This window comes from Podarcis bocagei, assembly GCF_964188305.1.
Source record: "Podarcis bocagei genome assembly, chromosome: 1".
In the NCBI taxonomy this organism is placed as follows: domain Eukaryota; kingdom Metazoa; phylum Chordata; class Lepidosauria; order Squamata; family Lacertidae; genus Podarcis; species Podarcis bocagei.
In genome coordinates, this window is record NC_138125.1 from 135049826 (window position 1) to 135065313 (window position 15488).

At 45.1% G+C, this 15488-nt stretch overlaps 2 protein-coding genes across 8 annotated transcripts in view; both read left to right on the forward strand.

The window, feature by feature from the left end:
- The window catches only part of PIKFYVE (phosphoinositide kinase, FYVE-type zinc finger containing), a 97580-nt gene extending 90533 nt beyond the window's left edge, over nucleotides 1-7047 (forward strand). For all 5 annotated transcript variants that reach the window (XM_081191646.1, XM_081191645.1, XM_081191647.1 and 2 more), the window contains 3 exons: nucleotides 345-606; nucleotides 1058-1132; nucleotides 2655-7047. In XM_081191646.1, coding sequence (XP_081047772.1) covers nucleotides 345-606; nucleotides 1058-1132; nucleotides 2655-2770 — 453 coding nt within the window. In that variant the 3' untranslated portion in view covers nucleotides 2771-7047. The remainder of the gene's footprint in view (nucleotides 1-344; nucleotides 607-1057; nucleotides 1133-2654) is intronic.
- A 6085-nt stretch (nucleotides 7048-13132) lies between these two features.
- PTH2R (parathyroid hormone 2 receptor) overlaps nucleotides 13133-15488 on the forward strand; it is a 57930-nt gene continuing 55574 nt past the window's right edge. For all 3 annotated transcript variants that reach the window (XM_081174907.1, XM_081174908.1, XM_081174909.1), the window contains exon 1: nucleotides 13133-13318. In XM_081174907.1, the coding sequence (XP_081031033.1) occupies nucleotides 13253-13318 (66 nt within the window). In that variant the 5' untranslated portion in view covers nucleotides 13133-13252. The remainder of the gene's footprint in view (nucleotides 13319-15488) is intronic.

Consider the following 15488-nt stretch of genomic DNA (forward strand, 5'->3'; position numbering starts at 1 on the left):
TGATGAAATCTCCTATCACAAAATGCGCCTAGAACAATGGGAGTTTCAGACATTATTCTGAGGGAAGTCATTTCAAACTCCCCTGTCACAGCAAACGACAGTTTCTAGTTTACTGTGAACACAGAGATTTCTGCCTGCTTTCCTCTTTCCTTGCAGCCAAGATTTGTTCTTGGCTTACTAAGCCTGGTTTGGAGCGAGATAAGGCACTTTTCCTGTTGAGACCCACCACTGAGCCAAGTACCATGGTTTGATGCTCCTGCTCACAGTGGGGGAGGAGCAAAACGGGAGGCACCTCGCGGGATAAACTGTGGTTTACCGTAACCTGCTGTCTCTTCTGCTTCCAGGTTTTTGACCTGAAAGGCTCCTTACGGAACAGGAATGTGAAGACGGACACAGGGAAAGAGAGCTGCGATGTTGTTCTGCTGGATGAAAACCTCTTGAAGCTTGTGCGGGACAACCCCTTGTACATACGTTCTCACTCCAAGGCCGTACTCAAGGCTTCCATCCACAGTGATTCCCATTTCCTTTCCAGCCATCTCATCATTGATTATTCTCTTCTTGTGGGCCGGGATGATACCTCCGACGAACTCGTGGTTGGAATTATTGGTACGTAACCTTTCGACCCCCAAAACCCGTGGGGTGGCTGCCCATCCGAGAAGAACTTTCCATCATTTGGGTACCACGCGGAGTCCGCTTGGGGCTGCCTAGACGTGGCAGCCACTCCACACAGCAGACTCAGATCCCATGCACACCACACGATTAGACCACACCACTTCCTCGAAAGAATCCTGGGAACTGTGGTCACGGTGCCGGGAACTGTAGCCTTATGAGGGGTAAACTGCGTTCCTGGGATTCCCAGGAATACGCCACATTCCCTTAGTGCATCAAGGTGATGAGCTTGAAAATGATATGGGTGAATAGCATTGCAGAAGGTGCAGGGAGATGGTGGCATGTAGACAGAAGGAACTGTGAAAGGGTAAAGACTGCTAATGGTACCGATTCCGTGGAGCATCAAAACCTCTGTAGCTCACCCATGCTACTTATCTTTTTGTTACAGATTACATTCGCACATTTACTTGGGACAAAAAGCTTGAGATGGTAGTTAAGTCAACAGGCATTTTAGGAGGACAAGGTGAGTCTTAATTCTTAGCTATCAATACATACACTGTGATTTGTTCCCCTTCGCCTCTTATTCCACTTCTCCTGTAAGTATAAATATGCAACATATACACACACACACACACACACACACATACATACAGTGGTACTTCGGGTTAAGTACTTAATTCATTCCGGAGGTCCGTTCTTAACCTGAAACTCTTCTTAACCTGAAGCACCGCTTTAGCTAATGGGGCCTCCTGCTGCTGCCGGAGCCCGATTTCTGTTCTCATCCTGAAGCAAAGTTCTTAACCCAAGGTACTATTTCTGGGTTAGCGGAGTCTGTAACCTGAAGCGTATGTAACCTGAAGCGTCTGTAACCTGAGGTACCACTGTATATATTTGAGTGCCAAATGCTGGATAACCCTTTTAAGTATCTGAAGAAGTGTGCATGCACACGAAAGCTCATACCAAGAACTAACTTAGTTGGTCTTTAAGGTGCTACTGGAAGGAATTCCTTTTAAGTAACACATTCTTAAGGGTAACATTTAAGGGCCTGAATTTATTTTTATTTTTCCATTAAAAATAAAGATTCCTAGTTCCTCCACTAGTACCAGCTTTGGTGTTCAACACCACTTTGGTGTAGTTGTTTTGAAATCAGGGGTCCATGTAATTTCACCAGATTCCATTACTCTTTGTCCTTTCTCTCTCCCCCCTGCAAAAAAAGGAGGAAAAAAGATGTGGGCTCCAGAGAGGTCATGTGAATGAAATAGAAGGAAAGTTGGAATATGGGAGTTGAGGGTTCGATTAAGGGCCCCCATATCTCCCCCTCCACAAGTAATTTGAACGCTCATCCAGGTCCGTTACTTCAAATGTTGACTTGGGAGCATTAATCAAAACAGTTTGCAGGATACTGTAGATCTCCTTTCCTGGTGGGGGTGGGGTGGAGGAATAAATTTGCTTATTAGAATTCTTTCCTTGGAAGTCCCGTCCTGTCAATGTGACATCATAACCTTTGAGCAGAAGCACAGTGCTTCGAAAAGTCATGCTGCTAAAAATGGTTGGATACTTAGCTCTGTTTGATAGAGATGGCAATTATGTAAAGCACAGAAGATATTTCTTAGGCATGGCTGTTGCCTGCAGCCTAAGAATAAATATGGTTCCAGTTGTCAGGTTTATCACAAAATATGTGCTTATACATTCTCTAAATGGGGTGGGGAGCGGAGAGGGAATCATCCTCTGGGATTTTTGCCCTGCCGACGCGGATTTAACAGCCCTCGTAACATGAGGTCTTGTGTTTTGCAGCCCCTTGTCAAAGAGAATCTAAAGACTGGGTGGTACTGAACGTTTTGCACTAACACAATACGATTTCCCCTCTCTCCATCCCCTCATCAGTTTCTGAGGGAAAACCCAGAACAGATTTAGGTGGTGGTGGAAGGGGGAAGAATGTTCTGCAATTCTCCACTGGGATGCAACCCGTAACTTGTGACGTATACGACAGATTAGTTATTCCTAAAGTTAATTTCTAAGACAATTTTTTTCTCTGCGTAAATTAGGTAAGATGCCAACGGTAGTATCTCCAGAACTGTACCGGACGAGGTTTTGTGAAGCAATGGACAAGTATTTTTTGATGGTGCCAGATCACTGGACAGGGCTGGGCCTTAACTGCTAAGGTAAGGCACCTCCTCGGGGGATGGGATGGGACGCCGCCTTCTGATTAATTAGTAAAGAACTCGAGTGAAGGCTGTCCTTCCACACATCAGGCCCCCAACTCAGTGTCTTCAATAGCAGCTAAAAGATCTTCAGCCACTGCCTGCAGAAACTGGCGTATCAAAAGAAGCAAGTCTGCACTTTAGGTGCTGGAATGTTAACGGAAGAGGCCGGAGGAGAGACTTCAGAATCTGAGTGGGACTCTATCTTTGGAAAGACACAGGAGATCCCATCAAATAGATCAGCCAAGATGAGCCTTCCGCAGATTACGGTAAATCCCACTGGAGTTCCTGATGACGTCTTACACAGAAGGCTCTTGCACCACAGAATAAAGTGTCTTAATAGGAAATAACAGTGGGCATGTTGTTCCCAAATCAGACTGTTGCAGCTTGTTGCAGTGAGGATATTGCAGTCTCTTTTAAAAGCATCACAATCATGAGGAGTTCTGTACATCTCTTACAAATGCCGCTGCTGTCATGAGGTTTGATTTTCTGTTAAGCGTTCTCTCTGTTATGCACTGATGTTGTTTTGCAGGTTTCCATGAGCAGTATTAGAGGATTTTACCAGCATTCCACTCCCATCATCTGAAGCCTTGCTTTTCTTTTAATGGTGTCAAACTTCCAGGCAGTCAAATATTTTACTGAAGGGCAACTTCAGTAATGGCAGCTTGGATTTTAGTGTACGGCGGTAAATAGAGCTGCCCTATTTTCAGATGAAATACACTAGCAAAACAAATTTTCTCCAGAAGAAGGTCCTTGACTAGCTACTGCATTTGTGTATTGAAAAGACCTTCTCCCCCATCCACGAGTTGCACTTTGTTGTTTTTCGTTAGTACTCCCCCTCCCCCCTTTAAATGGCTGCCTTAAAGAATCAAGTCTGTAGTGTCCTTCTCCCTGGTTTGGTTTGGTTTTTCATTTCAGCACCATTTTGTAGAACATAATGGGTCTCTCTACTGAACACGCATAGCTTGTGTAAACAGACCTGGCTGATTAAACAATCATTCCTTTGACACTAGGTGCTCTGAACAAACAGCTGAACTTAGATGGTGTGAGTCAGCCGTAGGTATGTGGAGATTGGGGTGTTTGTGATACCTGAGAATAAGCACTTATGATTAGTTTTTTGTAAATGGGAAACATTTACTTTATTTTTTACATAATAACGGCCAGTAAAAATAAGGGTGTGTTGTAGTTAAGGAGGCACGGCGGACATTGTCCCCGAACCTTAATATTTGTCTGGAATATTGGTTTGAGCACAGATTGTATGCAATGGCTGAGATTAGTTTACCTGTATAGTCCCTCTTCTCCCTGCAGCAGGATTCCCCAAACCAAGGATGGAGAGGATTTTGGCCCTCCAGATATTGTTCCCCTATGACCCCATCCGCTCCAGCTGGCATGGCCAGTGCTCAGCCACATTGGGAGTTGTTGTCCCAGCATCCTCCGGGTTTCCCAACCCTTTGGCTACAAACCATTATGAGTGAAAAGTCTATGGCCATAATAAGCAGCACTGCTGCGTTACCTCCCTGTAAAAACCTCCCACTCAATATATGTGACCCCCTGTATCATGTAAAGTGGGCAGAGTTCTCTGTTGAAAGCCAAGAAGCCATCTTAAAAGCACATCCATTAAGCCGGGCAGGCGTATAGGGTTGAGAACGTTGACCTCTGTGCATCAGTTAGGAGTTTAGTTCTGGCTTAGGTTGACAATGAAAGCACAGGGCTGTCATATCTGGGGTGTACGCTGGCCTGTTACAGCCTTCCCCAAACTGGTCTGCCCCAGATGTTCTGCACTACCAGCACCCATCAGAACCCAGCTGGCATGGCCAATATTCAGGGGGTTGTACTCCAAAACTTTGGAGGGCATCAGATTGGGGAATTGTGTGGGTTTTCTTTTCCCCCCAGTGTAAACCTTGGAGGAATGGTCCAACTCTTAATTTGATTTCCAGCCATAGTATTATTTTGCTTTGTTCAAGTCTGCAGTTGTAAGACCTTATATATGAAACCTGATAACCAGTTTCAATAAATGAGAATTGTAGCTGAGCTTCGGCCGCTTTTACATTCCCTGTTTCTCTGCTGACCTTCAGCTTTGAGTGCTTTGAAAATATTCCTTAATTAAGAAAGATGCTGTCATCCACCCGCGTTTCTAGTTTAATTAGCAATATTAACACCAAGCCAGAATAAATGTTAAAGTCGGGGTTGACTTGCTGCTTGAGTTTTCAAGAACAAAGTCACCTTCCTGGGAGTGGGGAGCTGCTTCCAAAAGAGTTTTGGTAACTGGCAGGTTTATATGCTATAACTATATTTGTTATGGGCCGGGCTGCGTGTTGCAGGACAGTTTATTTCATTCATATTTTGATCCTGTTCGTTTGAGCTCAGGATGGTTGTGGTATGCCTTTGCTCTAAGAGCTGGGATGGTAGAAAACTCTTTGAACTGTTGGAGGGCTTCAAGTTGAGTTGAGCAGGAAAGGCCTGGCTTTGTCATCTCCCACCCTCTGCACGCTCCAATTCATGTAGAGAAGGTTCTACTTCACATGTGAATAGAGCAGAAATGTGGCCAAATGATGTCTCGTTCCAGCCCAAGAAGCAGACCTCTGCTTAATGCTGACCAAGTCAGGTGTGCGTTGCTATTAGCTTAGTGGTTGTGCTGAAGAATCAAATGGCAAGTGCTTTGAGGGCAGGAGGAGGAAGACAAGCTTCCTTTGATTGCAAAGGCAGGGATATGGCATTCGAGAGGCACTTGTCTCTAATCACATTGACTTCACCAATGAAAAGCATTTTCACCAGCTCTTCCCATGTCTAAAAATGTGTGCCGGTTACAACCAGGGCCACTTGCTCTGAGAGAGAGGAGCAGGGTTCCTGGAGCATTTCCACATTTCCATGGTCTTATCCTGACAAGTAGCATACTGCTGGTTGTTCGGATGCTGCCTTCGGATAGAGCTTTTGTGGGCAAGACTTGGGAGTGTTCAATGGATTTGTTAAAATGCATAGTGTGAGAGAGATTGATTCAGAGGCCTGGTCTGCACACACAACAGAAAGTGATGGTGGAATCCTGAAATAGTATCACCTCAGACTGAAGATGAGCTGCTGGCCGTCTAACTTCACAGCGTGTCCATGTTAAAAAAAACAAAACCCTGTAGGGAGAAACGTAACACGCCAAGGCAAGAGGTCCAGCTCATTTTTTCTTCCCTGACCTATAGCATTGTTCACTCTGTTGTACACATAAGCAGACACTTGCACACAGAGCCTGTAATGAATAACTCTCTAGGACGAAGCTTAGTAACTAGCACAATCATTGCTGGCTGAGGATGAACAAACAGCTGAAACTTGACGGCCTCTTTTTGTAACTTTCGTTAAGAATTGGTGGGCTGGGGTTTTGCATCATCATAGGAACATACTAAAAACAAAGCAGCTGAGTTTGGCTAGGTTAGCTTAGCTTTTCTTTTCTAAATTGGCCTTTCCATTTCACGTTCTCCAGTACTGACCATCTGCATTTCCTATATGTAGAGTGTTGTTAAATATTTCCTGTTACGCATTTAACTTCTATTGCTGCAAGGAGATTTTGAAGAACAGCCTACCTGTCCCAACGGGAACAGGCCTGAAACCTTTAGTGCCAAGCACCTGAAACTTGACGGGTTATTATGAAATTCCTGGCCTGTTTTTTGGGGGGTAAAAATCAGGTGCTAGCACAGCAGTATTTTCTAGAAGCATTTATGTTGTACAGTGTTCAAGTTTTGGACGGTGCAATAGGTTCCTTTTACTCTTGCCATGTGGATCCCACATATGACTGCGTAACAGTAAATAACTGTCTACAACTTACTGAGCAGACGTGTTCTGTTAACTGTTGTTTTGTTGGGGAAAATAAGAATGGGTCATTTGATTTTGTTTGAGGTTTTTTGGCCTTTTTATGTTATTGTCTGTATAGTTCAGTCTGTAAATGGCAGGCCATGCTTCTCTGGAACGTGCAGGAAATGGCATTGTACTGTGTATGAACAGTTGAGGCCCCGGGAATGTTGCATTTGTGTTAAGATGCCACAAAATGGGGAAGGAGTAGAATCAATCCCTTTAAATACCGCACACTAGCTGTAAACTATATTGAAAGCACTTATTTAATGTATCATAATGTATATATTTGTACCCTACGTTGGTTATGGATGTATTTTTATGATATTGTCATGCTAAACTAATTATGTTGGCTCTTTCATTTACTAAATTGTACATAGGCAGGAAATAAAGAGTACCTACTGTACCTTGCTACTTTTATTTCATTACTGTCTCAGTGTGACAATATGCTTCGGAAAGATGGGGTTTGGCTTAACTCCTGGGGTGCAAAAACCTGAGTTGCTTGTACAGTCGTACCTCCGCTTACATATCCCTCTGGATACATAAACTTCAGGATGCAAAGTATTTTTCCAGGTTCGACCGCTCGCGCATGCGCAGAAGCGGTCCTCCGGTTGCGAATTCCTCGGGATGCGGCTGGACCTCTGGAATGGATCCTGTTCACAACCGGAGTGCCACTGTAATAACCAGAACATGATATTCATTTTAAAAAATGTACACTTGTAGTTTGTGTGGGCGCTGACAGATACCGTACAGACATATTAAAATATGAGTCAGTTACTTCTGAGAAAAGTATTTACAGAATGCTTTAAAACATCAAAATGTATTTCCGCTTGACAGCCTCTATGAAGCAGACAATGATGGCAGCTGTAATAAAAACACATGTCAAAATTTTTCTAAGAATCTAGCCTTAAGGGCTTTCCTGACACATAATTAATTTTAACTAATGAAATGATGCATTAAGCCAACCTTCTCCAGTCTGGTGGGAATTGTATTCCAAAACATCTGGAGAGGCCACCAGGTGGGTGAATCCTATGTTAGGCACTAGTATACAGACATCAAATCTATTTTTCTCTAGTATCTATGACAAAAGCAAAGGACATTTGAATTTCACAATCTGTTGCCACCAGCGCTGCCATTTCACGCTCTTGTTCTGGCAATCCTTTGTCCCTATTTTTCTCTGAAGTCTCTGTGTCCTCTTTAATTCCACTTCCCATTTCATCCTTCTCTTGTCCACTTTCAAAATTCACCATTTCATCTGTCTGAGCTCTTTTATTTGCTCATCAAACTTTTGCTGAAGGATGCCGACAGTCGATGGAACGTCCCAACGATGTATTTGCCATACCAACTGAACCTACTAACAATTCACTCTGCCTTAAGATGGACTCCGGTGAACAAAGCAAGGGATGTTTGAAGAACTCCACTGCAGATGTGTGCAAAGGCACTACGTCAACCATTATATTTTATACTGTTTTCTTTCATTTCTGTGTTCAAATTTGTAAACATATTTTGGAAATGTCTATATGCATATTTTTTTTTTATGTAAATGTTCATGCATCTGTATGGATTGTTTATGCCACCACCTCATCTTCTGGACAGAAGCCACCACTGAGCTTTAGGACTTGACATTCGATGTTGCCATAGCTGCATGCTCTTCACCAATGTGCAAATGTCGAAGTGCCAGGTAATTCTGAGCCATGATTTCCAGAAAAAAGCTGTACTTTGATGCTGGGCGTTTGATACTTGGAGCCATTCACATGTCTGCAAACTAGGATATTGAATATATAAGCAGATTCTTTCTAATTTACTTTTCTTTGGTGTGCACTAAAAACCCTAACCATTACAGTGGACGTTTGGGTTGCAAATGTGCAGAAGTGGGTTTGTCGCATACGCAAAAGTGCTCTGTGCGCATACGGAAGCGCTCTACAGCACCGCATGCATGCATGCACAGAACAATCGAAGATTTCAGGATACAGTTGGGCATCTGGAATGGATCCCGTTCATAACCGGAGGTACCACTGTATATTACAAAATCTCAACTTTTCCATTCTGTCCTTAACGTATCTTAAGTCTTAGTGACTGTAATGAAAAATCACGTGTGTGTGTGTGTGTGTGTGTGTGTGTGTGTGTGTGTGTATAGCATCAACATTGGGAACATTGGGAACAAAAAGCCAGTGGGAGTTTTCTTTACAGACAACTGCTCTAGGGTTCCTAAATGTGGATTTTGAAACAGTTGTGGGGAACCTTTGACTCTCCAGATGTTGGACCATTAGGTCCAGTCGTGAACGACTCTGGGGTTGTGGCACTCATCTTGCTTTACTGGCTGAGGGAGCTGGCGTACAGCTTCCGGGTCATGTGGCCAGCATGACTAAGCCGCTTCTGGCGAACCACAGCAGTGCACGGAAATGCAATTTACCTTCCCGCCGGAGTGGTACCTATTTATCTACTTGCACTTTGATGTGCTTTTGAACTGCTAGGTGGGCAGGAGCAGGGACCAAGCAACGGGAGCAATGGGGATTCGAACCCTGACCTTCTGATAGGCAAGTCCTAGGCTCTGTGGTTTAACTCACAGTGCCACCTGCATCCCTAGCAATATGCTTGAGGGTGACCTTTATTTTCACTTGAATTAGGAAGGTTTCCGGTAGCAGAATGTGCAGATATATGTATTCTAAAGCCTCTGATGTCGCTTGATCTCATATACCATCTTCACTCCAAAGTCAAAATCAGAGCCTAGGAAACTTTGCATGACCCCCCTCTGGAAATTCATGTCACAGACACCTTTGAAGTTTGCAGAGACTTTTGCATTAAACATTCATCTTTTGCATTAATAAGGAGTCAACCTTCTGTTGGAATATATGCCACTAATTAGGTGACTCTATAATGATCTTTCCATCTTAAGAGGTTGGCTTGCAGTTGAAGCAGGGATATAATTTTACCTTGAGGTAGGAGACGATTAAGAGCCTTGCAGGATCAGGTGAAAGGCTTATCAAGTCTGGCATTCTTGTTTCCCACTGTGGTCCAAAGGATGCCTCTAGGAAATTGGGGGCTAGGCAATATCACTCTCCCTCCTTGTACTTCCTGGCAGCAGGTATTCAGAGGCCCATGTCTCCCTCTGTGATAACCATCATGCCTAGAAGCCATTAAGAGTCTTATTCTCCATGGATTTGTCTAATCTCCTTTTGAAGTAATATGGCAGCCATCGCTACATCTTTGTGGTCACAAATTTCATCTTAACTGTGTTGTGTGGAGATGTACTGCGCTTCCTGCCATGGATCTCCCAAAAATTCATCTTTATTGGATGACTCCAGGGGATATTATGAGGGAGAAAAACTTATCAGCTCTCCTTTTTCCAGACCATACATAATTTAAGACTTTATGATGCCCTTCCCTGCTTTTTCCCCAAACTAAGAACTTCTCTCTTTTTTTGGAAATATTTTTATTTTTTTTTACAAACAAAATGTTATAACAATACCAAATATATAACCTTATATTGAGATTTCTCTGAATCTCCCAACTTCCTGGTCCTTCCCTCCATGAGTCCAATTGTCAACATCTTCATCTGCATATTATTTCACAATCCATGTACTGTATCTCTTCATATTAACCACAGTGTTGGCTATGTTACAAGTGTTATTAAAATCCTGCTAATGCTTTTATGTGCTTGCAGTGGTCTCGTAGGTCAATTTTAAATTTTCCCCATTCTTAAAGTTTTTGTTGTCTTGGTTTCCTGAGTTTTGCCATTTTGGCGGACTCCCAACAGCTTAATTTGCCATTCCTCTCTGACAGGGACTTTGTCTTCTTTCCATCTCTGGGCTAATAACATCCATGCGGCTGTTGTCACGTACATAAGTCTTTTCTGTTCCTTTGGTATATCGGTACCTATGATTCCTAATAATAAACGTTCTGGTGTTTTTTTTACAAAAGTTATTTTAAACATTATTGTCAGTTCATTATATATCATTTCCCAGAATGCTTTTATTACCTTACATGACCACCACATATGATAAAAGGCACCTCCTTTCTCTTTATATTTGTACTTCTCTTATACATTTTTGGTAGCTTAAAAGGTAAAGGTAAAGGGACCCCTTACAGTTAAGTCCAATCGCGAACGACTCTGGGGTTGCAGCGCTCATCTCGCTTTACAGGCCGAGAGAGCCGGCGTTTGTCCACTCCACAGACAGTTTTTCCGGGTCATGTGGCCAGCATGACAAAGCCGCTTCTGGTGCAACAGAACACCGACACCAGAGCAGTGCATGGAAATGCTGTTTACCTTCCTGCCGGAGCGGTACCTATTAATCTACTTGCACTTTTTGGCATGCTTTTGAACTGCTAAGTTGGTAGGACCTGGGACTGAGCAACGGGAGTTCACCCCATTGCGGGGATTCGAACTGCCAACCTTTTGATCGGCAAGCCCAAGGCTCAGTGGTTTAGACCACAGCGCCACCCGCGTCCCTTTTTGCTAGGGGTCAAATACCACTGGTACATCATTTCCATATAATTTTCTTTCAGTGTATAACAAGGCATGAATTTTAAGTCAGTTTTCCATAACTTTTCCCAATCTGAAAATTGAATATTAATGCCACAGATCTCTCTCACCCAGTGTTTCATTACAGATTTAACTTGTTCATCTTTTGTATGCCACCAAACTAAGAAGTTCTAAACCCTTTTAAATTTTCCCATAAGGGACTTGTTCCATTTTAGTTGCCATTCTATGCATCTGTTAAAACTCTACCATACCTTCTGGAGGTGAGGCAATACCGTTCCTAGGGTGACTCCAGATTGTAAACTATTTTGCAAGAGGGATTCAAGCGTATACTGGAAAGTTTGCACTTTTGAAGTGGATCAAAGCGTTCTATCGACCTAGTGCTGAAAGCCCAACATAAAAAAATAAAATTCCTGGACTTTTTGTGGTTTGGAACGTAATGAAGAAATGCATTGAAAAGCATGTGATGGGTAGCAGGAAGAAGCGTAAACACCTCACAACCCAATCCGGCTGAATGCTCAGTGTCATATGAACCAGTTAAGCAAGGACTGGACCACGTAAGCTCTGTACAAGCCCATCAGGATGAATGCTGGAGAAGCAAGTTGGCTGTAAATTACATTAATATGTAATTTACCCTTTTCATAGGTGCCACGTGTTTAAACTGAGCTATCTAGGAAGACTGCAAGATCTCTTTCCTGGTCAGTTAACCACTTCTGACCCCATAACCAGGGCCAGATTTAGGTTTGATGAGGCCCTAAGCAACTGAAGGTAATGGGACCTTCATATGTCCAGCTGTCCTTTGTCAACAACAAATTGTCGCTGTTTTTTGTGTTGAATATATGCTATATGGTAATTTATGGACCTGATAGGTATCTAAAGCCATTTGCACATAATAAAATATGTATTTTATCAAAGTAATATTTATTTTATCTTACATTTTGGAAATGTATATCCAGTTTTTCCCCCTTTATTTTTTTGGGGGCCCCCCAGGAGAGTGGGGCTCTAAGCTACAGCTTGTTTAACTTATAGGTAAATCCGGCACTGCCATAAAACAAAATCTATCTCTCTCTCTCTCTCTCTCTCTCTCTCTCTCTCTCTCTCTCTCTCTCTCACACACACACACACACACACACACACACACACACACACACAGAGCTGGGGTTTCCCCCTGCCCCAGTGCGCAGTCATTTTGCACTTGTTTTGCTCCTGTGTTCCTTTTTCTAGGACTCCTGTGTTGCCCACCCTCCACTCCAGCTTTGCCCGCCTTCGCAGAGACCCACGACCCCATAGTGCCCCCCAAAGGGATGGTGGAGAGGCAGCCTTGCCCATGTGATATCCAGCGCGCTCCTTGCAGGGGAGACTGCGTCTTTACGCGCCTCTCCATGGTGCGCGCTGCCCATTTTATTCCTACCATCCTCTTAGGTCGTATCCCTTGACTTCTACGTTTACTCGGCACTCCTCGGCCAGGGCTTTTCCGATCCCGGACAGGGCCGCCTTTCTTATCCCGGGAGGCTGGTTAATTGCTAGCAGAGGAAAACCCGCCGCGGGGGGATCCTAAACCCGGATTTCCCGCCCCCGGTCTAGGAAAGGGGAAAGCCGGAGAGGCAACGCGCGCATCCGCAGCTGCCTCCCGCTTGCCGGACGCGCGTTGCTGGCGCTGAGCGCACTTGCGCGCCTCTGCGGGCAACATCTTGAACGCACCTGTGCGTCTCCCTTGGCTAGGCTTTGGGCAGCAGCAGCCTTTTCTTTCGACCGGAGGAGAAAGACTGGAAGGACCCGAAGCAGCCGCAGCCGGAGGGTCTCGTTTCTTTGCTGCGCCGATTCTTCCCCGCAGAAGAAGCCCAGACCTGCTCGTGGGATCGGCCTTGGGAGGGACTAGCAACTCAGTGGCGTAGCGTGGGGGGTGCAGGGGGGGGGGCGGCCGCACCAGGCGCAACATCTGGGGGTTAGGGGGCGCAAATTACTTGCCTTGCCCCGGGTGCTGACAACCCACGCTACGCCACTGTAGCAACTTGCCTCCGGGGTTCCCCATCTTAGCCATCGGGTTTCCTCGGCGCTTTCCTTTTATTCGACGTGACTTTTGCTCGGAGCCCGGAAGCGTCTCCAACTTTGCTCTCCGGTGGCGCGCAGGATGCCAGGCTCCTGGGGACTCCTGGCGGTGAGCGGCTGCTTTCTGGCCATGGCTGCATCGGCACAGGTATCTATCATTATTACTACTATTACTATTTATTAACTTCCCACACCTCCCGCCACACGAGGATCACAGGGCGGTTCACAATATAAAAGCACAAAAAGACACACCAAACAAAAACAACCACAACCCCCCGCACCCGACACACCGCTTAAAAGCTTCATTAGCCAAAGGTCTGGGTTTCCCAACTTTGCGCACTTTCCCCCATTACTTGCCCTGTCTTGCCCGGCTGCGGGTGGGAAGAGACGGTTTGGGTAGTTCCACCTTCCAGATCCGAGCGAGCTTTGCCGAATTGAGCGTTTGCAACTTCCAGCGGGGTCTGGCACTCACTGCAAGCGAATCCTCAAGTTGAGCCACGCGCAAAGCCAACCTTTGCATTGGGACAGCGCAGGATTCGATCCCGTCCAAGGATGGGGCTATAAGAAAACGCGATAGGAACTTGCTTAGACCCCTAGCATTAGTTTCATAGAAAATACATCTCTCGATGTTTTGCTGTGCGGTTGAATCCTTAAACGGGTCTCGGAATCCTTCCAAATCAGTATTCTGGTTGAAAGTTTGTGGGTTATTTGAAACGCCTCCAGGAGGCGCTCACAGCTATGTTAGCTTTCATTACACGGATTTTCAGCCAAGGAATGGGGGACCGAAAAACCCCTTTCAGGCAGCAAAATTTGTAAACTGATGCTGTTGGTAAATAGGATTCTGCTAGTTTGAGCGAGATTCCCTGGGAATTCTCATTTCTGTTGCATCGGTGACTTGTCCCGTTTTGGCCAGATGTTCTCGGTTGCTACTGTCAGTCCTCCTCCTCGTCTTCTGAGCCAAGAGTGATTCAGCTCCGGGTTCTGTCGGAAAGGGAGCTTGACTTGCTGTTTTGCTGGAATGCTGGCTGGTATTCTGTGCTATACTTTGCCATCTGTTGTTTTTTTTTAACCATTAAGTGTAAATCAGTCTTTTCTAGAGGATTGCATGTGCACTCAAGGTGAGATTTTCTTTTCCTTTAAAAAGCATTTAAAGAACCATGCAAGATTTAAGATATTCTTGGCTGCTGTTCATGTAGGCAGCTCTATACTGCACTGAGGCTGGTTTAGAATTTGGCCCTTTCTGTCCCACCTGTAGCTTGTCTGGCACTGAACTGGATTGTTGGCTTTGAGGCCAGATTGAAGGCAAGATGTCTCCATCTCCGACTCCCGTAGGAGCTTGGATGTTGTGGACTACTCACATGAAACAAATTTTGATGTGTTTTGAAGGCACTGCTCGAAATTATGATACCTGAAAAAGTGAATGTGGGCCAGGCATCTTTTGATAAGCGTGTTAAGAAAACAGCTTGTAACCTACAAACGCAGGAATATTCATGGTTGCCAGTGAAAGTCTCCCCTGCCCCATCCAGGGGCTGTTCCAAGTGTGTGAAGGATAAATCTCATGCCCGATTTGACACTTAGGGGTCCTGTCCAGTTACCAGCATGAATTGCTATCCCCTCCCATAGGAGCCTTACTGAAATTTGTCAAGGGGGGAGAGATACCCAGAGTTGCATTTAATGCAGCCATGGGGAACTTGTGTCCCTCCAGATGTTGCTAAACTTGAATTTCTGTCACCCTTAGCTATTGATGCTGCCGGCTGGGACCAGTGGGAACAATGTCAGGAAGGCCACAGCAGAGGCCGATTTAGGGGAGTGTGATCGGTTTGGTCGCACTGGGTGTGAAGCCTCTGGGGTGCTGCAACTATTATGTAGAATGGAAGGCAAGAGGCAGGGAGGGGCACCAAATTTTGGCTTCACGCAGGGTGCTGCTGAAATTTGAGGTCCACCGCTGGACACTGATCTGCAGTGTTAGAAATTAGCCAGGCGCCTTGTGTGTTTTGCTGCTGGCGTGGGTCCAGGAAGTTTGGATGAGCCCTTAGAAACATCCATTTGAAGCAGTATATATCTAGAGTCTAAATGACTAAAGAAAGGAGTCTAAATGGAGTCCCCTCCACACCTCGTAGAACCACGGAATTGTAGAGTCGGAAGGGACCACGAGGATCATCTAGCTCAACCCCATTTGGGGGGGGGTCCAGCATACTGCACTTCTCCCCCCTCCACCTCCTAGTATGCTGATCCCATTAGAAGCAGGCCAGAGGGGTCTAGACAAAGAGGGGCTCCTGGTCACCCAGGTGAGGAGTGGTGGTGCCTCCCTTTAGGGG